The sequence below is a fragment of the Cetorhinus maximus genome, chromosome 2 (assembly GCF_964194155.1).
Source record: "Cetorhinus maximus chromosome 2, sCetMax3.hap1.1, whole genome shotgun sequence".
Taxonomy (NCBI): domain Eukaryota; kingdom Metazoa; phylum Chordata; class Chondrichthyes; order Lamniformes; family Cetorhinidae; genus Cetorhinus; species Cetorhinus maximus.
The window spans coordinates 8,585,932-8,613,291 of record NC_135880.1 but is presented as its reverse complement, the minus strand read 5'-3'; the positions used below and the strand labels follow the sequence as shown (position 1 = coordinate 8,613,291).

The 27,360-nt window shown below is 45.5% G+C and overlaps 1 protein-coding gene across 1 annotated transcript in view; it reads left to right on the top strand.

Moving 5' to 3' along the window:
• The first annotated feature begins 15,804 nt into the window (after positions 1-15,804).
• LOC144692089 (uncharacterized) overlaps positions 15,805-27,360 on the top strand; it is a 981,581-nt gene continuing 970,025 nt past the window's right edge. The window contains exon 1 of the mRNA XM_078560618.1: positions 15,805-16,023. Coding sequence (XP_078416744.1) covers positions 15,963-16,023 — 61 coding nt within the window. The 5' untranslated portion in view covers positions 15,805-15,962. The remainder of the gene's footprint in view (positions 16,024-27,360) is intronic.

Genomic DNA, 27,360 nt, shown 5'->3' with positions numbered 1-27,360 from the left:
GTGTGTACCTTGACCCCTCTTTAGCAATAAGTTGCACTACATTTCATGGAATCATGGGGCACAGAAGCAGGCCATTCGGCCCATCATGCTTGTGTCATCTCTTTAAATAGGTATCCAATAAGTCCCACTTCCCTGTTCTCTCCTCATAACCCTGAAAACTTTTCTCTATCCAATTTCCAATTGAAAATACTATTGAATATGTTTCCATCTTCTTTTCAGGCAGCACATTCCAGATCATAACTATCTGTGTAAAAAACATTTCCTTAAGCTGCTTCTAGTTATTTTGCTAGTTACCTTAAATCTGTATCCTCTGGTTACCCAATACTTCTGGTACTGAACACTTAAAAAACACTCAGGATGTGGGTGTCCCTGATAAGACGGGTATTTATTGCAGAGGGAGTTTTACTCTGCATCGAACCTGTCCAGTACCTGTCTGGGGTGTGTTTGATGGAGACAGTGTGGAGGGAGATAAGCTCCACATCTAACCCATACTGTACCTATCTTGAGAGTGTTTCATGGCATAGAGGGAGTTTAAATCTTTTTCCAGATGTGCCATATCTGGGGCAGAATTTTCTGCCTGGCGGGCGGGCGGGGAGCCGATCCCCGCCGGAGAAACGGGCCCCACCGCCATTTTAAGTGGGCGGGCCATGAGGGCATTGCGCTTCCTGTGTGGGCGGGGGAGGGATTCCGCAAATGCGGGAATGTGCTCTTTCACGCATGCGCACGAAAGAGCGCACATCTCCCTGAGGCTAAGTGCTGCCTCAGGGAGATCACTGAAAGTTTTTCAAACTTTAAAAACAGAAAAATAAATAAATCATTAACATGTCTCCCTCATGTGACAATGTCACACGAGATGGGACATGTTAACACATTTCACAAAAACTTTAATAAACTTTTTTAAAACCTACATGAAACCTCATCCCGTCGGTGGATGAGGTTTCATGTTTTTTCTATTCCCCGCCGGGGCTCCTGGCCTGCCCACCAGCCTTAAGGTTGGACGGGCAGGTCCTTTAATTGTTTTAATAATCCTGTCAATGGCCTCAATTGGCCAATGACAGGTCGGCGGGTGGACAGCTGATTTTGCTGTGCCCCCGCCTTCCTGAAGGTTTAAATGGGGCAGGATGACCTCGGGGGTTCCTCCCAACGTCATCCCGTGTCATTTTCCCCTTGGCGAGCGGGCCCCACCCCCAGCTCACCGACTGAAAAATTCAGCCCCTGCTCTGTGAGTGTTTGATGGGGACAGTGTAAAAGGAGTTTTACTCTGTATCTCATCCGTGCTGTACCTGGCTTGGGAATGTTTGATAGGATAGTGTAGAGAGGGTTTTATTCTGTATCTAACCTGGGCTATACCTGTTCTTGCAGCAAGGTGGATCTGTCATCTGCTATTCTGACAGCAGTCGAGGCTCATTCAGTCTGTGACACTTTTCTGTTTCCCCTAAATTCCAATCAGCCTTCCAAGTTAACAGCTGTATATTAGGAGATCAGGAATATTCACTCCTTACATGGCTCATGAGTCCGATTTGGAACTCGCACATTATTGAACAGCAGGAGTGTAATGACAGCCAGGATATCACTGCAGACATTAACCATCAGAAAATCACCATTTTGAAACAATGCCTTCATTGCTGGGACTGCTCTTGTGGAGTCCTGCAGTTCGCTTGTTAGGAACTAGAGATAGTTTAAGAAAGTTATATTTGTATTTGTGGATATTAGAAATTAGTTTTAGCTTTAAGTTTAAGTTTATTTTGTGTTTCTGTATTGGTGTGTTAAGAAAGAGGGGAACTTGAGTTTTAGTTTTGTGTTAAGAGTTGCCTGCAAGTCTGTGGGTTTGTTGGTACGCCTGCATTTTTAATGAGGTTTTTTGACTCGAAAAACTGGGCTGTTGCCTAGCAACATGCGGCCCACAGACACAGAGAAAGCAGTTCGAGTTCAGTTGGTCATTATGCTCGAAGGTGAAGAGAGCCAATTAAGTCTCTCTCTAACTGGACATACTAGCAGATTGTTGAGAAATATAAGTCTAAGAATCTTAGATGAGTTGCTCTAAAAGTTAAGGTAACAGTGAATACTGAGTGAGTTCTGGATCTCAGTGGAGATACCAAGTTGTCAGCAGTATACTGGGAGAGGGAGCTGCAGGGAGCAGGTCCTAAAGGAAAAGGAGAAAGGTCCCGAGAAGACCTTTAAGTTAAGTCAACCAACGTGGAAGGCCCCAACCAATCAGGACACTGGCAAAACTGGCATCGTAAATTCAGCAGGTATAGGACTGATTCAGGGTTAGCACAGAAGCCTGATAAATAGCAAGTTAGTACACTCCTCTATTCCATTGGCACCAGGGCAGAGAACATTTTAGTAAGATAGGGTGTTAACAAGGACACAGGAACCTATGAAGAGGTTATTAAAGCCTTTGATTCGTCTTTCAGTCTTTGGAGGAACATCAATATAGACCGGACGAGGTTTAACAGGTGCACTCAGGAATTCAGAGGAAGTACTCACTTTTTAAAAAATGACCTGAATCACTTGGATGCTGGTTGCGAATATGGGGCCCTAAAGGGGGGAACTCATCCAAGACTGCATTGTGGTAGGCGTGTTTGACAAAGCCCTCTGTGATTTTTTTGTAGTCCAGAGAAGAACTAAAATATCCAAGGCAGTTCAATTAGCCGGAGAGGCTGAACAACACAAGCAGAATTGAATTTTAAGCCAGGGTGATAGAGACCATTGATTCAGTCCAGTTCATGAGCAATAGTGCACCCACTAAAAGGCAGTCCCAGAAAAAAGAGGGGCCGGTTGCCACCATTGTCCAATGCTCACAAGGGGTCTGGGGGCACTCCACTGAAGATGCAAGAGCAGATGACTGTACCACTTCGGTGTAATGGCAGAGAACTTACTGACAATCTCTGTTATTCGTAAGCAAGATTGCTCTTCATTAAGTATCAAGATACCACTGATGAGTGTGACTAGAACCTTATTGATAAATGTAACCAGGATGCTAATCCACCTGACTATTCTGGTAAGGACTCTGATGACATAGAACAACCTGGTGCAGGCAGTGACTTTCACAAAGTGAAACCAGGAACAGAAATTCCTAAAATAGCCTGTGGGACAATTGTAGAACACAAAGCTGACTCCCCAAACTCTGATCTCAAGGCGGAAGAGGAAATGACTGAAACTCCTGATGTACTGGCTATTGGTCTCGCACCCACTTCAGATGTACAAAGACTGTGACTTCTCCAAATCTAGTAGAAACAGCAGAACAACCTAATACAGTAAAATACTATATAGTAACAGAGCCTGAGGTGACATTCAGCTCTATTCCAGATGTTGCCTTGACTGCTGAAGCTCTCGAGAAGCCAATACCTAGTGAACAGCAAACTCACAATGATGTGAAAGCAGAGTGTGTGCATGCTGAACAACCACAAACAGAAAGACAGTATTAACAAAAGTATCATTAACTCCACTTGAGAATAATCTTCATTCTTCTGTTTGGCAATCCGATTCATCCCTGAAGGTGACATTGGGATTGCACAGTGCTTCATTTCCTGGCACAGGAATCACTGAATATAGTTAAGCATTGCCAGACAATGAAATTGCTGGATCAGAAGATTGCAGACCCACTGCAGCTATATAAACTTTAACAGGAGCTGATAAAGCCTCAGTCCTTTGAGAAAGAGCCACCAGCTGTAGAACTTATAAAAGGGATACAAAAAGGAAGAAGAGAAAGAACACATGTGTTCATCACCTTTATGATGTACACCAGAAACAGGAATCTCTGTCTTCTGATTTGAGTGTGTTTCTGGAAGAATATGGAGAACATATGTCTTCCAAGAAAGCCAAGAACACAGTCAGAGATTAATGCAACCACCACAAGAGATTGAGTGGGGGAGGGAAGTAGGATGTCTAAATATTTAATGAGCAGAATGAAAGACTTGGAGGAGACGTGGTATAAAAGGGCTAATAGCTATTATGCTAATAGCTCATATACATCATTAGTAATGTCAGATCACGAGTCATTGGAACTCAGACAAAGATGCTTATGGAAGGAGCCTTGGTGCTCATCTATCCCTCTACATAGTTGTCTTATCGTTGATAAATGTTTGGGCATTCCTGGATGCCTTGTTTCTAGTAGTCTCTGTTAAACACACCCTGGGGCTGTTTATGATGATACTTCATTCACAACATATAAAGGCTTTTCTTTATGTCAGAGTTGATTCTTTTGCCAATGATTTTAAATTGTTGTGCTCTGGTTCATGACCTTGCTGCTAATGCTGCCTATCTACTCTGTTCAGGTCCCTCATGATTTTAGATTGCTAGAACATAAGAAAATAAGAACAAGGAGCAGCAGTAGGTCATTCAGCCTCTTGAGCCTGCTTTGCCACTCAGTAAGACCATGGCAGATCTGATTGTGGCCTTGACTCAACTTTCCTGTCTGCCCCCCAGAACTCTCGACTCCCTTGTTGATCAAAAATCTGTCTCACTCAGCCTGCACTATATTGAATTACCCAGCCTCCACTGATCTCTGAGGAAGAGAATTCCAAAGAGTAAGGACCCTCTGAGAGAACAAATTTCTCCTCATCTCAGTATTAAACCGGAGACTCTTATTTTAAACTCTGCCCCCAGTTCTAGATTCCACCATGAGGAAAAAGATCCTCTCAGCATCTACCCTATCAAGCCCCCTCAGAACCTTATATGTAATATTTGTGCCACACAAGTGCCAGGCAATGACCATCTCCAACAAGAGAGAATGTAACCATTGTCCCTTGACATTCAATGGCATTGTCATAGCTGTATCCCCCACTTTCAACATCCTGGGGGTTACCATTGACCAGAAACTGAACTGGACCAGCCATGTAAATACTGTGGCTACAAGAGCAGGTCAGAGGCTGGGAATCCTGCAACGAGTAACTCACCTCCTGACTCCCCAAAGCCTGTCCACCATCTACAAGGCACAGGTCAGGAGTTTGATGGAATACTCTCCACTTGCCTGGATGAGTGCAGCTCCAACAACACTCAAGAAACTGAACACCACCCAGGACAAAGCAGCCCCGCTTGATTCACACCACATACACAAACATTCACTCCCTCCATGACCGACGCACAGTGGCAGCAGTGTGTACCATCTTCAACTTGCACTGCAGGAACTCACCAAGGCTCCTGAGGCAGCACCTTCCAAACCCACGACCCCTACCATCTAGAAGGACAAGGGCAGCAGACACATGGGAACACCACCACCTCTAAGCAACTCACCAACTTGACTTGGAAATATATCGCCGTTCCTTCAGTGTTGCTAGGTCAGAATCCTGGAACTCCCTCTCTAACAGCACTGTGGGTGTACCTTAACCACATAGACTGCAGTGGTTCAAGAAGACAGCTCACCACCACCTTCTCAAGGGCAATTAGGGATGAGCAATAAATGCTGGCCTAGCCAGTGATGTCCACACCCCATGAATGAATTAAAAAATGCTTCAATAATATCATCTCTCATTCTTCTGAACAGTATAGGCCAAACCTGTTCAACCTTTCACCTTAAGTCAAATTCATCCCAGCAACCTTCTCTGAACTGCTTCCAATGCAAGTATATCCCTCCCTTATATAGGGGAGGTGGTGGCAGAGTGGTAATGTCACTGGATGAGTAATCCAGAGGCCCAGGTTTATGTCCTGAGGACACAGGTACAAATCCCACCATAGCAGCTGGTGGGATTTGAATTCAGTTAATGAAAAAACAATCTGGAATATAAAGCTAGTCTCAGCAATTGTGACTATGAAACTATAATTGATTGCTGTAAAAACCCATCAGGTTCACTGATGCCCTTTAGAGAAGGAAATCTGCCATCCTTACCTGGTCTGGCCTACATGTGACTCCAGATCCACAGCAATGTGGTTGGCTCTTAACTGCCCTCTGAAATAGCCTAGCAAGTCACTCAATTCAAGGGCAATTAGGGATGGGCAACAAACGTTGGCCTTGCTAACAATGCCCACGTCACAAGAACAAATAAAGTGAGGTGACCAAAGCTGCACACAGTACTCTCACCAATGCCCTGTACAGTCATAGCAAGACTTCCCTACTTTTATACTCCATCTCCCTTGCAATAAAGGCTAACATTCCATTTGACTTCTTAATCACTTGATGTATCTACATGCTAACAATTTGTGATTCATCTACAAGGACATTCACATCCCTCTGTACCACAGCATTCTGCAGTCTCTCTCCATTTAAAAAATATTCTGCTCTTATATTCTTTCTGCCAAAGCAGACAACCATATATTTTCCCACATTATACTCATCTGCCAAATTTTTGCCCACTCCCATCATCTACCTTTATCTCTTTGCAGACTGTTTGCATCCTCTTCATAACTTGCTTTCCTACCCATTTTTTTGTATCACCAGCAGATTTAGCTATAAATCGGTTGGTTCCTTTTTCCAAGTCACTGAATAGAATTTTCCCCATGTTGGGCGGGAGCGAGCGTGGGTGGGCGCAGACCCGATCACCGCCCGCGTTCGGGTCCACGCCGCCATTTTACGCAGGCAGGCCAATTAAGGCCCGCCGAGTGTATTTCTCGACTCCCGAGAATAGCGGGAGTGGGCGGGCGGCGGCAGGAGTGCGCTGACCACCGGGTCTAATGGTGACCCGGTGGCCTGTTTAAATGAAGCGCTGGCAGCCTTTGCAAGGCTGCTCACAATGGTCGGTAGAAGGGTTCACCAGGGGGCTTCTGGTGAGCAGGCAAGTCCGGAGGGTAGGCCAGCAGAGCAGGCCAGGCCGGAGGGTAGGGCAGCGGGGCAGTGTGCCCCTCGGTTTTCGGATGAGGGCCTAGCTGCCCTCCTGGTGGAGGAGGCAGCATGGTGGGGCATCCTGCTTCCAAGGGACGGGAGGCAGAGGCCCCCCCCACCTGACCAGATGTGTCTGGGAGGAGGTGGCTGAGACAGTGAGCTCCCATGATGTGGTGCGACGCACATGGGTCTAGTGATGCAAAAGATTCAACGACCTCCTGTGCTCGGGAAGGGTGAGTACCATGTTGGCTGAGGTCACTTAATGCAGTCGTCAGCCTTTCCCCCCCAAAGCGCTTCCACCCCGCTAACTACTCTGAGTGCAGTTAGAGCATTGAATCCTTCATGGCTTGTTTCCCTCACTGGGTGAGCCAGCAGATATTGCCCATGCCTAGTTGACCCTGAGAGGGTTGTGCTGAGATGGGTTCTGCACCCACAGCATGTGTGACACTGACACCCAGAGTATAGAATCGGGGGTAAACTCAAGGGTCTGCACCTAGGCACAGTGCTGGAACTGGGAAGCATGTCAAAGTCAGGGTGCGAACATGCTGGGAGGGGAGTTTCCAGGTGGTGGGGCACCAATCCATCTGCTGGCCTTTGCATTCCACGTGCTTACGCCTCCTTGCTTTGCAAGGTTATGCATTGTGCTGCCACAGGTAAAGGAGGCAGCAGTTGGGCAAGGCAGGGTCAGCCCTGGCTTCTTTGGGTGAGTGTGCGGCAGCTGTAGGGTAACAAAGAACTGGAGTCCTGCAACGTCCCACTCTGGGTGGGTTGGCAGGGATGCGATGGGAATCCAGGTACAGGCTGAACTAATTAATGCTCTTCTCTCCTTTTAAGGAGAAGACTGCATACAATGCCGCCGAGCGGATACAGACTGGCGGAGGCCAGGCCCAGTTGGCCATCTTGACTCCTTTTGAACAGCAGGCCATGGATCTGGAGAGGCGCCATGCCCCCAGGTCCCCCGGTGTTGGTGAGGCTGGGGTGCCACAGGGACCTATGTTTGCCGAGCACTGAGGTCACCATGTGTGTCCCAGCAGCCATGGCACTGCTGAATGTTCAGTGATTGAAGTTTGCAACATGGATTGACCATTGATTATGGAAGGATTAGCGCATATCCGGGGGACAGGCATGCACATTGACATTGTCTCCACTTTAACTAGTCAAATGTCCTTGTTCTTCTTTTCAGCATCACTGGAGCAGAGCTGGCAGGAGGAGGCAGAGGGGCCACCTCTCACACCTGAGGGCCCAGAACATATTGACTCACCAGCATCACACCATCTCTGCCAGGCAGGCACTACACAGATACTAGCACCTCGGTGGGAATTAGATCTTCAGCTAGTGTCCTAGGGCAAAGCGGTGAGGGCACTTCACACTCGCTTGAGGTGCAGGCAGAGACAGAGAGTGCCCAGGGCGCCGCCAGTCGGAAGGCTGCTGGGGACCAGGAACATGCTCGGTCTGAGGCTGATGATGTGCCTCTGGAGCCGTCCGTGAGGCAGCGAATGCTGGAAGTGCAGCAGGGTATGCGGGAGGATCTGGCAGAGATACATGAGGCTATGCGTGGCATGGTGCCTGTGCTGGAGGAGTCCACGCGGAGCATCACCGATGCAATGAGCCTCATGGCTGAGCATTGTGCTTCCTCCATGGAGAGAGTGGCGACTCTCGTGGAGAGGCTCCACCAGGGGACCAACCAGGGCCTCCTGGGATTGCGCTCGGACCTGCAAGCCCTCACAGCGGCACTGACCTCAGCTGGTCAGTGCCAGTGTTGAAGATGGTTTGGGGCACCAAGTATCCCAGCTCGGTGCTGAGCCATCTACGGTGAGCAGGGAGGTCCGAAGCGACCTCACATCGCGCAGCAGCTGCCTGTCGTCTCTGCGGGCTCCTCTCAGGGCGCTTCGGATGAGGACAGCAGCTTTTCTGCCCCTCTCCCAGTGACCGTGGCATCCGATGAGGCTGCGGCGACTGGGGAGATGCCAGCTGTGGAACTGGCCGCTCCATCCCAGGTGGGGCCAGCAAAGGCTCCACGGGCCAGAGGACGGCCGCCAAGGTCATCGAGGCCAAGAGGACAGCGCAGTAAGCAGGCTGTCTCAGAAGCCAGTGCCAGTGAGGGGACAGCACCGAGGTGTAGCACCTGTAAGCATACATTTAAGGCACCTTAGGCACACCACAGGTTCTCACTGGTGCCTTTAGGCTGCCCCACTTTTAGTTCATTAAGACTTGGTGTGATGTGCAACACCTTTTTATTTGGTTTCTGAAGTTCATTTTGTTGTATAATTAAATTTTGATATGTAAGCATGGCTCAGGGTGATTCCTTATTTCTGCAGGTAGACGGGACCCCATGATGTTATGAGTGAGTTGTTTGTCATTGAGCTTTATTGACAGCGACCTGAGTTAAAGTTCCTATCCAGGCAGATTTAGCACTCAGGTATTGATTATGGAGCCTGCAGCCCTGGCATGTGTTGGAGGTCCACTTGTGGTGGGCCAGCTGAAGGTTCTTTAGATTAAAGCCTCCTGGGTGTCCCTGCCTCCCTGGAGTATGCCCGGGTCAGCGTCTACCCCCTCAGCATTCTCCTGAGCGTGCTCATCCTCGAATTCACTGTTGGACTCATCGTGGAGCAACTGCATCTACATCTTCTTTACCACTGCATCACCCCTTTCACAGCCCTTGTGGAGGCGTGGCTCCTATTGTACCGCTGCTCAGCCTCTGTTCTTGCATGGCGGAGAGGCGTCATGGGCCACCTTCTGAGGGGATAGCTCTTGTCACCCAGCAGCCATCCATCCAGTCGGGCTGGAGCACTGAAGAGCCCCGGCACCTGGGAGTGTGAGTATGTAAGCGTCGTGGGGGCTGCCTGGGTACCTTGCACAGACTTGCATCTTGACACAATATCTGCACATTCATGGAGTGGAAGCCCTTCCTGTTGACGAAGGCACTGGGCTCACCCGCTGGCGCCTTGATGGCCAGATATGTGCAGTCGATTGCACCCTGGACACGGGGGAAGCCAGCAATCACCGTGAAGCCTCTGGCTCGCTCTGTCTGGCTGGCCTCCCAGCGGTGGTGAATGAAAGTCAATGCACACCTGAACAGAGCATCTGTCACCTGCTTGACACAAGTGTGGACAGCTGACTGGGAGACTCCGTAAAAATCACCCACTGACCCCTGGAAAGAGCCAGAGGCATAGATGTTGAAGGCAGCTGTGACCTTTAGCGCCACCACCATGGGGTGCCCACCCACACTGTTGGCGCAGATCTCAGGGCCTATCACCTGACAAATGGAGGTCACTGTCTCCCTTGAGAGACGGAGCTTCCTTCGGCACTGCACCTCAGACATATTATGGTAGCTCCTTCGCCGCCTCTATACCCTGGCAGCAGGATAGTGGTGTCTTCTGCCGTCCCTTCCGCCTTGGACTACCTGCTGGCCTTGCGCCCCTTGTTCCTGTGCCTCCCCCTGACCCAGAGGCTGAATGTGAACTCCTGGCCTCCTCCCCCTTCTAGCCCTCCCTTCCTCCTCAGAGGAAGTGCCTCCAGTGGACAGCACAACTCCAATTCCCAGGCTAAGGGAAGGCTTCCTGAAAACTGTAGGCCCCAAAAATGATCTTTACTGTGGAGTCCTGACCTGAAGGCTGTTACTCCTGTCCAAGCACCTGGTATGAGTTTTGAAGTATTCCTGCTCACACAGGCAGGTAGCAGTAACTTCACAATTAAATATCTAACAGCTACCACTCGCGACCCCACTCACCCCTCTTATCCTGCCTGTGGATGAGGTTTATACAAATGTCTCCTACCCGCCTGCCCGTTGCACCCATGCGATGTCCTGATGATCGTCCGGGCCCCGAAAAATTGCAGACTCAAGGGCCTTAAATACCTGACCAATTAATGGCGGGTGCACATCCGAGAACATCGCCCGCCCCTGCACGCCAACGAGGAAATTCTGGCCATTAATATAGATTGTAAATAGTCGAAGCCGCAGCACTGAACCCTGTGGCGCTCCAATAATTACAGATTGCCAACTTGAAAATGTCCCATTTATCCTGACTCTCTGTTTATTATGCAATCCTCTATTCATGCTAAAATATCACCCTCAACACCATGAGCTCTTTTACATGTCACCTTATCCAATGCCTTTTGGGCATTCGGATACACTACGTCTACTGGTTCCCCTTTAACCATCCTGCTTCTTACATCCTGAAAGAATTCTAATAAATCTGTCAAACGCCATTTCCCCTTCACAAAACCATATACTCTGCCTGATTGTGTTATTTCTTTTTCATGTCCTGTTATTATCTCCTTAATATTGGATTCTAGCATTTTTCCAATGACAAATAGTTTCCAGCTTTCTGTATCCTCCTTTCTTGAATACAGATGTTACATTTGCATTTTTTTCAACCCATTAGGACCTTTCCAGAATCTAGGGAATTTTGGAAGATTAGAAACCTTAGAACCATAGAAAAATTACAGTGCAGAAAGAGGCCATTCAGCCCATTGCAACTAATGCATCCACTATCGTCACAGCCACTTCTTTTAAGACACTAGTTTGCAGGCTATCAGTTTCAGGAGACTTGTCAGCCTTTAGATCCATTAGTTGCCCCAGTATTTTTTCCTCTCCTGTTCGTGGCTGCTTTAAGTCCCTCCCTCCCTTTTATCTCTTGATTTTCCAGCATTCTTGGGGTTTTTTTGTGTCTTCTACAGTAAAATCAGATATAAAATACATGTTCAAAGTCTCTTCCATTTCCTTGTTTCCCATTATTAATTACCCAGTTTCAACCTCTAAGGTACCAATGTTACTTTAACTATGATTTTCCTTCTTATATACTAGTAGAAGCTTTTACTGACTGTTTTTATATTTCTTGCTAGTTTTCTCGAATATATTAATTTACCCCTCTTTATGTTTTGACATTCTTTTCTGGTTTCCAAAACATTCCCAATCCCCTGGCCTACCTCTAAGGTTTGCAGTATTGTATGCCTTTTCTTTTAATTTGATACTTATCCTTAACTTCCTTAGTTAGCTACGGAGAGTGCATTCTTCTCATAGAGTCTTTCTTTCTCAGTGGAATATATCTTTGTTGAGAGTTATGAAATATCTCCTTAAATGTCTACATTGCTTCTCTTATATCTTACCTTTTAACTTATTTCCCAGTCCACCTTAGCCAAAGCTTTCTTCATACCCATATAATTGCCTTTATTTAAGTTGAAGACACATTTTCAACATCAAACTGAATGTGAAACTCTATTATGTTATGATCAGCCTTGCCTAGAGGCTCCTTTACTATGAACTCATTAATTAATCTTTTTTTTTTGCACATTACCAAGTCTAATAAAGTCTGTTCCTGGATTGGCTCTGAAACATACTATTCTAAGAAACCATCCTGAATATACTCTACGAACCCATCCACCAGGCTGTCTTTGTCTATTTGATTCCTCCAATTTATACAAAGATAAAAATCGCCCATGATTATTGCTGTATCATTCTTGCAGGTGCATATTATTTCTTGATTTATAACCTGTCCTACAGTGTAGCTATTGTTAGGGTGCCAATAAACTACCCCCACCTTTGAATTGCTTCCTTTGCTATTTCTTACCTCCACCCAAACTGATTCAATATTTTGATTGTCCGAACCAAGATCATTTCTCACTACTGTACTGATATCATCCTTTATTAACGGAGCTATCCTAGCTCCTATTCCTTTCTCCCTGTCTTTCTGAACTGAATATTAATGTACCAGCCTTGCTCACCTTGTAACTACATCTCTCAGATGGCTATCATATGATACTTATTTCAATTTGTTATAAAAGCTGCTACCATTGATATAAAGAGTTTTTAATTCTGACTTTTTATCATTTTTCCCTACTGCAGCCTTATTTTCTTGTACACTCTTAAGTTTGCATCATCTGTCCTTTCCTGTCACACTCTGGTTACCAGTACCCAGACCGTTAGCCTGCATTATTGTCTTGTTCTTTCACTTTAACATTCCAAATCGCCCCTTATGTGAACCCTCCCCACTCCCCTGCATCAACAATTTAGTTTAAAGCCCTCTCTACAGCCCTAGTTACATGATTTGCCAAGATACTGGTCCCAGCGGGGTTCAGTTGAAGACCATCCCAAATTTACAACTTCCTCTTTTCCTAGTACTGGTGCTCTGTGAATTGAAACCCACTTCTCCCATAGCAATATGTCAACCACACATTCAACTCCCTGATCATATTCATCCTATGCCAATTTGTCTGTGGTTCAGGTAGTAATCCAGAGATTATTATCTTTGTAGTTCAGCCTTTTAATTTAGCTCCTAGTTTCAGCAACTCATAAAGCAAATCCTCTTATTGCTACCTATCGTCATTGATATCCACGTGGACCATAACAACTGGATCCTCCCATTCCCTCTCCAGCCCTGAGGAGATGTCCTTAACTCTGGCATCAAACAGGCAACACAGCCTTCAGGACTTACGCTCTCAGCAACAGGGATCAGTATCTAACCCCCTAACTATAATGTTCCCTACTACAACTACATTCCTTTCTACTCCCCCCACATCCTCCTGTACCACAATGGTGTGGTCAGTTTGCTCATCCATCCTGCAGTCCCTGCTCTTGTCCATACAAGCTGCACGGACATCAAACTTGTTGAACATGTACAAGGGCTGTGGCTCCTTTATTGCTACCTTCTGAATCCTCATAGCTCACTCACTTGCAGTCAAACCCTCCTGCCCTGACCATGGACCAAATCTGAAATCCCTAGTCCAACGGGTGTGACAGCCTCCTGGAACAAGGTCAGTTTCCCCCCACCTTGGTGTATCACAGTGTCAAAGCTCAGGCTCCAGTTCATTGACTCTGAGCCACAGCTCCTCGAGCTGCAGACACTTACTGCAGATGTTGTTGTGGATCAAACAGGTGTCCAGTAGATCCCACATGCTATAGCTGCAACACATCACCTGCCCTGCCAGCTTTAATGTTTTATTTAACAAACTAGTTTTCAAGTTTAGAAATATCACTCAACAATTATTTGTAGTTATATCAAGTAGTTAATCTAGTTACACTATAAATTTCATACAATACTTATAACTCCCTAGTACCAGTTTAAACCACTGCTCCAGTAAATTAATGCTTCGAGGCCTGCTCTGTGCTTATACTTTGATTAATTTGCTTCCTGTTATAGTTAACTGATTGAAATCTTTAATTTCTCAACTTGGAGTTTAGAGAGAAGAGAAAAAGTACTCACCAACCAATCACTTATCTGCTCCTCTCTGACATCACAATAAGATTTCTTATGAACGTGGTTGGAGGGCTCGGAACCTACACTCCTCCTATCTCTTTTATCTCCCACTGGTCTCGCTCTGTTCTCACTCTCACTGCTGCTGTTGCTGCTCTTTTATCTCCTCACTGTCTCACTCTGCTCTCTGTTAAGCTGCTCTGATGCCCTGGAAGCCTATTTCACCAGTGACACCCAGAGGCACAATAGCAGCAGACTGAATCTCCACTGCAGCAGTAAGTGCTGTGTTGGAAGTGCAGATTGGTCATCAGATGATCCAACATGCTGGCTTCCACAGCTATTGATCAAGGTAAACACCTATCCCATGTTGGAAAGGTTTGGAAGATCCAAGTTGGACGTTGAACAAAGAACAAAGAAAAGTACAGTGCAGGAACAGGCCCTTCGGCCCTCCAAGCCTGCGCCGATCATATCGCCCGTCAACTAAAACATTTTGCACTTCCGGGGTCCGTATCCCTCTATTCCCATCCTATTCATGTATTTGTCAAGCTGCCTCTTAAACACCATTATCGTACCTGCTTCCACCACCTCCTCTGGCAGCGAATTCCAGATCCTCACTACCCTCTGCGTAAAAAACTTGCCCCGCACTTCTCCTTTATAGTTTTCTCCTCTCACCTTAAATCTATGTCCCCTAGTAATTGACTCTTCCACCCTGGGAAAAAGCTTCTGACTATCTACTTTGTCCATGCCACTCATAATTTTGTTAACTCATATCAAGTCGCCCCTCAGTTTCCGTCACTCTAGTGAGAACAATCCGAGTTTCTCCAACCTCTCCTCATAGCTAATAACCTCCAGACCAGGCAGCATCCTGGTAAACCTCCTCTGCACCCTCTCCAACGCCTCCATATCCTTCTGATAATGTGGTGACCAGAATTGCACGCAATTGATGCCTTCATGTTCACTGACATTGTGCACAGACCTTCTGACAGGCTTCTTAGTACACCAACCACTTTGTTGTGCGCACGCATCAGCCTTTTTCGGTAGCCTGGCACATCAAATCCTTGTTTGAGTGCTGTGCAGCAGCACTAGTCTGCGACATTGTCTTCCGTTGAGCTAACACCTGTGGTGTCCTTTGACCCAGCCCTCTCCCAAGCTCTTTCACTCCTCTATCTCCTGTTGTCCCTCCTCCATGATAGATGATGTCTCTCCTCCCCTCCATCATCAGTTACAAGATCTCCAATGCAGCACCAGAGAACCTTGGTGCCCACTCTCTCCCAGGCTCAGACATTTCTGTGCTGCATTTCTCAGTTCCTCATACTATAATAGAAGTTCCAACCCACCTCCTCTTTCAGACCTCCTGGCTGCATTCCAATAATGTTGTGTATTTCCAGTTTCAAAGCTGGACCTCCTGATACCTGCAGCTAATCAACAACTTGGGTAACACTGGCTGCACACAGCAAATATGGAACCGAGGAGACAGCATGAATACTACTTGTTGTGTGCAGCACAATCTATGTGTTTGGGTTAACGATGCATCGCAAACCCCACATCCATTCTCCACACTAAGCAATTTAACCCCCACTGAGTTTGATGGATATTCTGACACCAAAACTGGAAGCTAATGCAACATCTTTCATTCTCACTTGATGCTGTGCTTTGTCCCTCTTATTGCCAGCAGTTATACAAATATACCTGGCCTATTAGTCTATACCACTTTATTCTCCTTTTCTGCTCAACATAAACAGACTTCCTGTTTCCCAAACACTTCCGAAGAAGGGTCATACTGGACTCGAAACATTAACTCTGTTTCTCTCTCCACAGATGCTGCCAGAGTTTTTACAGCACTTTTTGTTTTTCTTGAACAGACTTCCTGTTGGCCAGTTATTTCAGGCCGATTTCTCAATGTTCGGGCTGTTTCACAGGCAGCGAAGAAACACTTTGACCGACTTCTTTATTTCGGTGTCAAGGCACAAGAAGCAGTGAGAGGAAGACGAAACACTGAAGAGTTGGCGATGAGTTCTCTCCACATTTGGCTTTCCATGGTCCTGCTGTTAGTCCCGGTGCAGGGTTACAGTAGGTGCTTTCCAATAATATCTGTTCAAATTCATTGTGTGTCATAAATTGTCCTTTTTATCATTTCACTGCAGGGTTGAGAGTGGGTGAATGTTCAGTGCAGGGTCAGAAGAACAGGGTGGGGTAGAAAGATTGTCAGGCTTCTAGCAAGATACAAAGAACATGAAACAGGAGTAGGCCATTCAGCCCCTCGAGCCTGTGCCCAGATTCTTTGAGATTCCAGTATTTTCTGTTTTTGTTTCATATTTTCAGCATCCGCAGTATTTTGCCTTTTATTTCAATTAGATCATGGCAGATTGGTATCCTAATTCCATCCTTGGTTCTGTATCTCTCAATATCCTCACCAAACAGAAACCAATCAATCTCAATCTAATTACTTCAAATTGACCCCCACCATCAAAAGCTTTTTGGGGCGAGTTTCACCGAGTTTTCAATGAAGAAGTACTTCCTGACATCAGCCCTGAACAGCCTAGGTATAATTTTAAGGTTATGCCCCCTTGTTCTCAACTCTTCCATCAGAAGAAATCTATTGATTATCTTAAGGGCCGCAATTGGATCCTCCGTTGTTACAGATGCAAACTAGATGACCGGTATTATGATCCTGAAGCGATCAGAGCACTGTGGGTAGAGAGTAAGTTCCCACCATCACTGCATCCCAGTCTGACTGATATACCCAGTTTCACACTCAGTACATGAAGTCTCGTAGTTTGCTTTCGGAACACAGATGCCTGTCCCCTTGCTGTTTTCATATTCTCGCTCCCCCAACAGCATATTCTGGAAATAATTGGACAATAACACTGGCCTATACTGTGAGTGCTGGGAAGGGTGTTCCACTGTCCTGCGTGTAGTTTCACCCACACAGACACTTAATCACAGTCACCGGCTCCGTGATATGGTACAACCGTGACTCCCCATCGCAATGTTACGTTTAAGTGTGCCTATTCTGTTCGGGGTCAGGGTGAACCGTGTGAAAGTGGGAATCGATTCAGATTCGTGGGGAACCTCAGCAACGACGATGTCTCAAAAATGCTGAAGCGGCTGAGCCGGGAGGATACCAGTGAAAATATGTATCGTGTGGAGCTCAATATTGGAAAATTTCAAACACTGAATTCTGGGAATGGGAGATGAGGATCAGTGTTCAGGATTGTAGCTGCCCTTATACTTCAATGGGTAAAGGCTCTCCCTAGTCTGGGAGGTGAATTTTCCACCAAATAGTCTGAATGGGACAATTTCCATTGCCCTGGTTAATTGGCCCTTCAGTGCCCTGATCGGCCATTCGGGCACAGCACTCTGATTGGCTAATCAGGGATTCCAGAGAGGCACTTTGGTGTGTGTACAATGTAATAGAGGTTACAGTGGGGAAGGGGGAGAGTGAGAGAGACAGGGCGGGGAAGGGGGAGAGTGAGAGAGACAGGGCGGGGAAGTGGGGAAAGTGAGAGAGACAGGGCGGGGAAGGGGGAGAGTGAGAGAGACAGGGCGGGGAAGTGGGGAAAGTGAGAGAGACAGGGCAGGGAAGGGGGAGAGTGAGAGAGACAGGGTGGGGAAGGGGGAGAGTGAGAGAGACAGGGTGGGGATGTCTCCTTTGCATTCATACAGTAAAAGAGGGATAGAGAAAAGATTTACACTGCAGATACCACAGAGAAAAGAAATAGTATTTCTTTTGGGTTCCAGCATCCAGAATCAGAGTCCAATGAAGTGTTCCTTCAAGGAGGTTGGCAGGCTGAAAACCTAGGCTGTAAAATTCACTTTTCCAGTTGTGTTGACTCCACTGATAGGCATAGTGAGGTGAAGTCAGTCTTGTAGACAATTCCATAGGCTTTCCAGTAGAAGCCATGTAGATGGGCCAGATGTCCAACCTGGGCCAGAGCTCCCTGACTGTGAAGCTGCTTGTAGGATGGTAAAAAACAGACTGACTTTGCAGTACAGCAAGGCAACATTAATAGTTAGTTGGTAGTACAGAATTGAATATTGCTGAAAAAAGAGACGTGTCTAAGCTTTTCGGCTTCCACTCACAGTGCTATAGTGAGGAATGATATAGGCACTGGAGAGCAAGAGGTAGAGTCAGTCTGGGTAGAAATAAGAAATAGCAAGGGAAAGAAGTCCCTGGTGGGAGCAATCTATAGGTCCCCAAACAGTAGTTCAGCAGTAGGGCACAGTATAAACCAGGAAATACTGGGAGCATGTAAGAAAGGCATGGCAATAATCATGGATGATTTTAATATGCATATAGACTGGACTAATCAAACTGGCAAGGGTAGCCTCGAGGGAGAGTTCATAGAGTGTATTAGAGATTGTTTCTTGGAGCAATATGTTGTAGAACCAACCAGGGAGCAGGCTATTCTGGATTTGGTTTTGTGTAATGAGATGGGATTAATTAATGATCTCATAGTAAAGGATCCTCTAGGGAAGAATGATCATAACATGCTAGAATTTCAAGTTCAGTTTGAGAGCGAGAAACTTTAGTCCCACACTAGTGTTCTGGTGTTAAACAAAGGAAACTACATAGGTATGAGGGCAGATTTGGCCCTAGTGGACTGGACAGGAAGACTACAAAGTAGGACAGTTGATGAACAGTGAAAGATATTTAAGGAGATGTTCAATTCCTCCCAAGTAAAATATATTCCAAAGAGGAAGAAAGATGGTAAGGGGGGAAAAAGCAACCATGGCTAAGCAAGGAAGTTAAAGATAACATAAAGGCAAAAACGAAGGCATACCAAATTGCAAAGGTCAGTGGCAGGCTGGAAAACTTTTAAAGATCAACAAAGGGTTACTAAAAAAATAATAAAAAGAGCAAAGGTAAATTATGAAAGAAAACTAGTGCAAAATGTAAAAACTGATAGCAAAAGCTTCTACAAATATATAAAAGGAAAGAGAGTAGTTAAAGTGAATGTTGGTCCCTTGCAGGATGAGACTGATGAGTTAATAGTGGGGAATGCAAAAATGGCAGAGACGCTTAATCAATATTTTGCCTCAGTTTTCAAGGTGGAGGACACTAGTACCACCCCAATAGCAACAGGTAGTGCAGAGGGTATAGAGAGGGAGGAACTTAGAACAATTACCATCACTAGAGAAAAAGTACTGAGCAAACTATTGGGATTAAAGGGTGACAAGTCCCCAGGACCTGATGGCCTACATCCCAGGGTCTTAAAGGAAGTGGCAGCGGAGATAGTGGATGCATTGGCTATAATATTCCAAAATTCCCTGGATTCTGGAAAGGTTCCAGTGGATTGGAAAAATGTTAATATAACACCCTTATTCAAAAAGGGGGGGAGGCAGAAAGTCGGAAACTATAGATCAGTTAGTTTAACGTCCATCTTTGGGAAATTGTTGGAATCCATTATTAAGGAAGTAGTAATGGGGCATTTGGAAAGTCAAAATGCAATCCATCAGAGTCAGCATGGTTTTATGAAGAGTAAATCGTGTTTGACTAATTTGCTAGAGTTCTTTGAAGATGAGACAAGCAAAGTGGGTAGTGGGGATCCTGTAGATGTAGTATATCTGGACTTCCAGAAGGCCTTTGATAGGGTGCCGCACAAAAGATTAATATACAAGATCAGATCACACGCAGTTAGGGATAATATATTAGCTTGGATAGAGGATTGGCTAACCAACAGAAAGCAGAGAGTTGGGGTAAATGGGTCTTTTTCTGGATGGTAAGCTGCAACTCGTGGGGTGCCACAGGGTTCGGTCCTTGGGCTCCAACTATTTACAATCTATATTAATGACTTGGAATCAGGGATATAAGGTACTATAGCTAAATTTGCAGATGACACCAAAATAGGTGGGAAAGTAAGTTGTAATGAAGAAATAACAAATTTACAAATGGATATGGACAGGTTAGGTGAATGGGCTAAAATTTGGCAGATGGGGTTTAACGGGGACAAGTGTGAGGTTATCCATTTTGGTCGGAAGAATAAAAAGACAACTTATTATTTAAATAGAGAGAAACTTCAGAATGCTTCAGTACAGAGGGATCTGGGTGTCCTTGTGCATGAATCACTGAAAGCTAGTATGCAGGTACAGCAGGTAATAAGGAAGGCAAATATAATTTTGGCATTTATTGCTAAAGGAATAGAGTATAAAAATGGGGAAGTGCTGTTGCAACTGTACAAGGCATTGGTGAGACTGCACCTGGAGTACTGTGCACAGTTTGGTCCCCTTATTTGAGGAAAGATGTAGTTGCATTGGAGGAAATTCAGAGGAGGTTCACTAGATTGATTCCAGAGATGCAGGGCTTGTCTTATGAAGAGAGATTGAGCAGTTTAGGCCTATACTCGCTAGAGTTTATAAGGATGAGAGGAGATCTAATTGAGGTATATAAGATGCTAAAGGGGATGGACAAAGTAGACGTGGAGTGGATGTTTCCCCTTGTAGGGCATTCTAGAATGAGACGCCATAGTTTTAGGCTAAGGGGTGGTAGATTTAAATTAGAGATGAGGAGGAATTACTTTTCTCAAAGGGTCGTGAATCTGTGGAATTCACTACCTCAGAGTGCAGTGGATGCCGGGACGCTGAATAAATTTAAGGAGGAGATAGACAGACTTTTAATTAGTAATGGGTTGAAAGGTTATGGGGAGAGGGCGGGAAATTGGAGCTGAGGCCGAAATGAGATTAGCCATGATCGTATTGAATGGCGGGGCAGGCTTGAGGGGCTGAATTGCCTACTCCTGCTCCTAGTTCTTCTGTTCTTATCAGGAAACTCACAATAAGACCAATAAAAGGGGAAGACAAGAATTTATACTGTGTGAAGAAAGTGCTGATTGGTTGACAAGTGGCATTGCCAGAGAGAGTGCACCGCTGATGTTGACTGACAATTAAGTGCTAAGCATTGTTTAAAATTTAGACCAGGCAGCTTGATCCTGATTGGTCAAGGCATTGCCCTGAGGAATGAGTCAGTCAATGGCTGTCACTTATTTTGTTTAGCTGAAACTGGTGCAACGTATGTACATGTTCTTTCTGTCTGCAAAGAACAGGGCTTTGTGTATTAACATAAGTTGCTTCCAGTACACACAAATATGCCACACTGCAAGCCCAGCTGACAATCTTAAATTGGTTGTCAGTGTTGAGGATTATTCAGCAAATGCTGTCCAATTGCGGAATCACTTCTAACGTTGGATACTGTTTTGAGTTTTGCAAGCACGGGCTGGTTGGGTATGGACCGTACTATATATTAAGAACGTCTGAAGGAGGTGCAGGAACAGAGGGACCTCAGTGTATACATACATAGGTCATTGATGATGGCAGGGCATGTTGAGTCAATAAAGCATATAGTATCTTAGGTTTTATTAGTAGGGGCATTGAGAACAAGAGTAAGGAGGTCATGTTGAACTTGTATAGGACATTAGTTAGACCACATCTGGAGTACTGCATCCAGTTCTGGGCACCATACTTGAGGAAGGATGTGAAGGCTTTGGTGAGAGTACAGAGGAGATTTTTTTTTTTTAAATTATTCATTCAGGGGGTGTGGGCATTGCTGGCTAGGTCAGCATTTATTGCCCATCCCTAGTTGCCCTTAAGAAGGTGGTGGTGAGCTGCCTTCTTGAACCGCTGCAGTTCATGTGGTCTAGGTACACCCACCATGCTGTTGGGAAGGGATTTCCAGGATTTTGATCCAGTGGCAGTGAAGGAATGGCGATATATTTCCAAGTCAGGTGAGTGACTTGGAGGGGAACTTCTAGGTGGTAGTGTTCCCATTCATCTGCTACCCTTGTCCTTCTAGATGGTAGTGGTCGTGGGTTTGGAAGATGATGTCTAAGGAGCCTTGGTGAATTCCTGCAGTGCATCTTGTAGACGGTACACAATGCTGCTACTGTGCGTCAGTGGTGGGGGGAGTGAATGTTTGTGGATGTGGTGCCAATCAAACGGGCTGCTTTGTCCTGGACAGTGTCAATCTTCTTCAGTGTTGTGGGAGCTGCACTCATCCAGGCAAGTGGGAAGTATTCCATCCCACTCCTGACTTCTGCCTTGTAGGTGGTAGACAGGCTTTGGGAGTCAGGAGGTGAGTTACGCATCACAGGATTCATAGCCTCTGACCTGCTCTTGTAGCCACAGTATTTTATTTGGCTAATTAGTTTCTGGTCAATGGTAATTCCCAGGATGTTGATCATGGGGATTTCAGTGATGGTAATGCCATTGAACATCAAGGAGCAATAATTAAATTCTCCCTTGTTGGAGATGGTCATTGCCTGGCACTTGTTACTTTCCACTTCTCAGCCCAAGCCCGGATACTGTCCAGGTCTTGCTGCATTTGGACATGGAGGGGTATGGACAGGGTAAATAGTGAGAAACTGTTCCCACTCAAGAGAACATCAAGAACTAGAGGGCAGAGTTTCAAAATAATTTGGAAAAGGAGTAAACATGATGTGAGTAAAATTTTTTTCACCCAAAGGGTGGTTGGAGTCTGGAACAAACTTCCTGAAAGGGTGATGGAGGCAGGTTCGATCGAGGTATTCAAAAGGGAATTGGATTGCTACCTGAAAAGAGAGAATGTGCAAGGTTACAGGGATAAGGCAAGGGAGTGGGACTAGGTGGAATGGTCTTTCAGAGAGCGAGTGCAGACTTGATGGGCCGAATGGTCTCCTTCTGCACTGTAAAGATACTCTGATACTGTGAAGATGGTGATGCCTGAGGAGGCAGTTTTCAGAGGAGATGAGGCGAGATGGACATGTGAGGCTATGTGTGTGAGAATGGGTGGTGATGACCCTTGAGTTGACAGTGAGTGAGATGCCAGCAAATGTGTGATGGGCTTGAGTGTGTGAGTTGAGAGTGCTGAGATGGTTGCCATACCCTGGTTGCATGGATGAGATCATTCATCCTCTAAATGCATTGGATGGCCAACCTCTTCTGTGCAGCATTGACGCTGATCACCACTACAGCTTGGCAGGCAATGGCTCACCTCTGATCCCGTGCGACTTTACCTTCTGTACCAGTCTGCCATGAGGGACCTTGTCAAAGGCCTTACTGAAATCCATGTATATAACATGCACTGCCCTTCCATCGTCGATCATCTTTGTCACTTCCTCGAAAAACTCGATCAAGTTAGTGAGACACGACCTCCCCTTCACAAAACCTTGCTGCCTCTCACTAATACACCCATTTGCTTCCAAATGGTAGTAAATCCTGTCACAAAGAATCTTCTCCAATAATTTCCCTACCACTCACGTAAGGCTCACCGGCCTGTAATTTCCTGGATTATCCCTGCTACCCTTCTTAAACAATGGAACAACATTGGCCATTCTCCAGTCCTCTGGGACCTCACCTGTAGCCAGTGAGGATACAAAGATTTCTGTCAAGGCCCCAGCAATCTCCTCCCTTGCTGCCCTCAGTACTCTGGGGTAGATCCCATCTGGCCCTGGGGACTTCTCCACCTTAATATTCTTCAAGACGCCTAACACCTCCTCTTTTTTGATCTCAATATGATCCAGGCTATCTACATAGTCTTCCCTAGACAAATCGACTGCTAAGTCCTTCTCTTTGGTGAATACTGATGACAAGTACTCATTTAATATCTCTCCCATTTCTTCTGGCTCCACACACAGATTCCCACCTCTTTCCCTGGCTACCCTCTTGCTTTTTACATATGTATAAAAACCTTCCACTTCCAGTTGTATTTCTTTATTCTAAACAGAAGATTTCCCTCCACGATGGTTGATGGGGCTCTCGATCATGCTCATCCAATTTCTCATACTTCCACCCTTATCTCTTCCCCTCCCTCCCAAAACCATGATAGGGCTCCACCTTTGACCTCATCTTGTGTGATCCATGCACAATATCACTTTGATCCTGTTCTTCACATGCAACAGATCACCCTCCATCATAACTGCAACTTCCTTGAAACCATCGCCAAACACATCTTCTCCTCCACTTCCAGAATTTTGAAGGGACCATACTGTCCACTATACATTGCTCCACTATGAAGTGCCATTAGCTGCACCTTGACCTTCCTCCAATATTGTCCCTGAGTGAGTGAATATTCTGGGTGTTCCCAAGAACAATGACAAATGGGATTTAACCTAAACAAATGCAGTGTGCTGTGGGTAGGTAGGATAAACACAGGATACACTGAGCTTCTACAGTGAACAAAACTGAACGGGAGGAAAAGATCAAGGTGACATTGTGCACAGATCACTCAAGATTCAAAACCAATGCAGAAAAGTCAAAGCAAACAGGATATTGGGTTGTACTAATACAACGATTCAATATAAGTTAAACCACTTCCCAGTTTTGGCTAGTTTGAAAAACTCCCCTTACATCTTACCTGCTGTTTCCTATTTTGTAGCCATCTTTCAATCTGTTCTGTACCTGATCCCCTAAACCCTGGGATATTTAATGGCTGAGACTACACTGGGAAATGCCTCTACCTACTAGACCACAGGGAGAGTTCTAAACAGAAATACATAAATGTTCTCATTGTTGCAAATATCTAGTTCATGGTTGATGTTAATATTTTAGAGGTAACATCTGGTTCTGGGAAGATTACTGTTGTGAAGGTGAAGTACTTAAAATGCTGGGCCTCAGTGATTGCGAGAACACCCAAAATAGGGGCAGGTCAACAGGTTACCCGTGTTTGTTGTTTGATAAGAGCCCAAATAGAAGCTATAAAACAGCAGGTGGGCTGGATTTAGCTGGAAAAATAGTAAATGAGGGATAATTAGCTTAAAGATCAGTTTGAAGATAGGTCAGACTAAGCTACGTCATCATGGAGATTGGTGGAGCTTTGGAAGGCCCTCTGGTTTCAATTTTTCTGGGCCTTTTTTGGGAACCGTTTTTGAGTGGCAGCGGGCCCAGAGGCTTAAAAGAGCGCGACAGGGGGGGGCAAGACTTCCAGTAGACCCAGAGGCTTAAAAGAGCGCGACAGGGGGGGCAAGACTTCCAGTAGACCCAGAGGCTTAAAAGAGCGCGACAGGGGGGGCAAGACTTCCAGTAGACCCAGAGGCTTAAAAGAGCACAAGGGCAGGGGTGAGACTTCCAGCGGACCCAGAGACTTAATGAGCGCATAAGGGGGCAAGACTTCCAGCAGGCCTGGAGGCTTATAAGAGCAAGTGAGGAGGCGAATCAGAGAGCGGACCTGGGGCTGCTGCTGGTGGGGTTTAGCCTGTGGACTGTTCACATTCAGAGAAAACCAAGTCAGACATCACAGAATTAGTGATTGGTGAGGTTTTTCCTCATTTGATCATTTATCTTTCATTGGCTGGTACAAATTATTGGTAACTATAAGATTTTATTAATAGTAAAGTTTTGTAGAAGCAGTAGTAAAACTTATTGGGGGTAGTAGGGTTTATTAATTAAAATTAATAAATGAATTAACACAAAGATGGCAGGGTAGGTGATGTGTTGTGACTACCGAATGTGGGTGTTGTAGACACCAGTGTGATCCTGGGCAAACACATCTGCAGTAAGTGCATGTGGCTTGAGGAGCTCCGGCTCAGAGTTACTGAGCTGGAGGCTGAGCTGCAGACACTACGATGCATCAAGGAGGGGTAAAGTTACCTGGACACTTTGTACCAGAAGGCGATTAACACCCCTTGGGGTAGGCGGATCTTTAGAATTGTTCCAGGTCAGGGACAGGAGGGTGTGACAGTGAGTCAGGCAGGTAAGTGATCCAGCAGGTAGTGATGGAGGAGCCTCAACCCCTGACTTTGTCCAATAGGTACGAGTTGCTTGCTATCTGTGTGGATAAGGAGAAGGGCTGCAAGATGGATGAGCAATCTGGCCATGGTACCATGGTGAAGGATGCCATTCAAGTAGGGGGTGGTGGGAGCAAAGTGCAATGTGGTAATGATAGGAAACAGTATAGTCAGGAGAATAGATACTGTTCTCTGCAGCTGCAACTGGGAGCTCTGAAGGGTGTGTTGCCTGCCCAGTGCCATGGTTAAGGACATCTCCTCGCGGTGGAGAGAAGCTAACTTTGAGTAGGAGGGGGAGAATCCAGCTGCCGTGGTCCATATGGGAACCAGTGACATAGCTAGAACCAGGACTGATGATCTACTAAAAGAATTTGAGGAGTTAGGTTCCAAATTAAAATGCAGAACATCAATGGTAATAATTTCTGCACTGTTACCTGAGCCACACGCCAAGTGGCATAGGGTCAAGCAGATTAGAGAAATAAATGCGTGGCACAAAGAGTGGTGTGGGAACAATGAGTTTCAATTCATAGGGCACTGGCATCAGTATTCAGGGAAGGGTGAACTATTCCGTTGGGATGGGCTACAGTTGAACCAGGCTAGGACCAGTGTCCTGGTCAAGCGTATAACTAGGGCTCTGCACTGTGCTTTAATCTAACATGTTTCAGGGGGTGCGGTGGGTTGGGGGGTGGGTTTGGTGATTGAATGAAGAGAGATTTAGAAATTCAAAGAGAAAGGTTGAGGCATTGGAGGAGTATAGCAATGTGGGTAAAGTCAAGCAGAATGGGGCAGGAAGGGACAAAGAGTTTAACAAAAAATGTACATCACTGAATAAGGTTATTGCAGGGAACAGAAGTAAAAAATGAAATTGAAAGTTCTCTTTCTGAATGCATGAAACATCTGCAAAATATAGATGAACCAGTGGCACAAATCAAGGTAAATGATTTAGATTTATTGCCATTATCGAGATATAGTTACAAGATGATCAAGGTTGGGAAATAAATATTCAAGGGTACACAACAATTCAGAAAGACAGACGAAATGGCAAAGGAGATGGGGTAGCTCTGATAGTAAAGAATGACATAAGGACTTTAGAGAGAAGGGATCTGGCCTGAGAAAATCATGAAGTAGAATCGTCTAGATAGTAATTAGAAATAGCAGGAGTCAGCAAACACTGGTGGGGAGTAGTCTATAGGCTCCCTAACAGTAGTTATACCACTGGACAGAGCATTAAACAAGAAATCATTAGACCTTGTAACAAAGGCAATGTAATAATTGTGGTAAATTTAATCTTTATATAGACTGGGATAATCAAATTGGCAAGAGTGGTCTTGAGGATGAGTTTGTGGAACGTTTTCATGACAGTTTCTGGGACCAATACGTTTTGGAACCAACTAACAATGAAGCAATCTTAGATCTAGTATTGTGTAATGAAGCAGAGTTAATCAGTAGAGTCATAGTAAAAGATCCAGTGGGAAATAGTGATCATAATACCATTGAATTCCAGGATAAATTTGAAAGTGACATTCTCCAATCATAAACAAGAATCTTGAACTTAAACAAAGCTAATTACATAGGTATGAGGGGAGAACTGGCTAAGGTAAATTGGGTAAAGGTATGGCTGTAAATAAACAGTGGGAACATTCAAAGAAACAATTCAAAATGACCAAGAAAAATACGTTCTATTGAAAAATAAAAACTCAGCAAGAAAGAC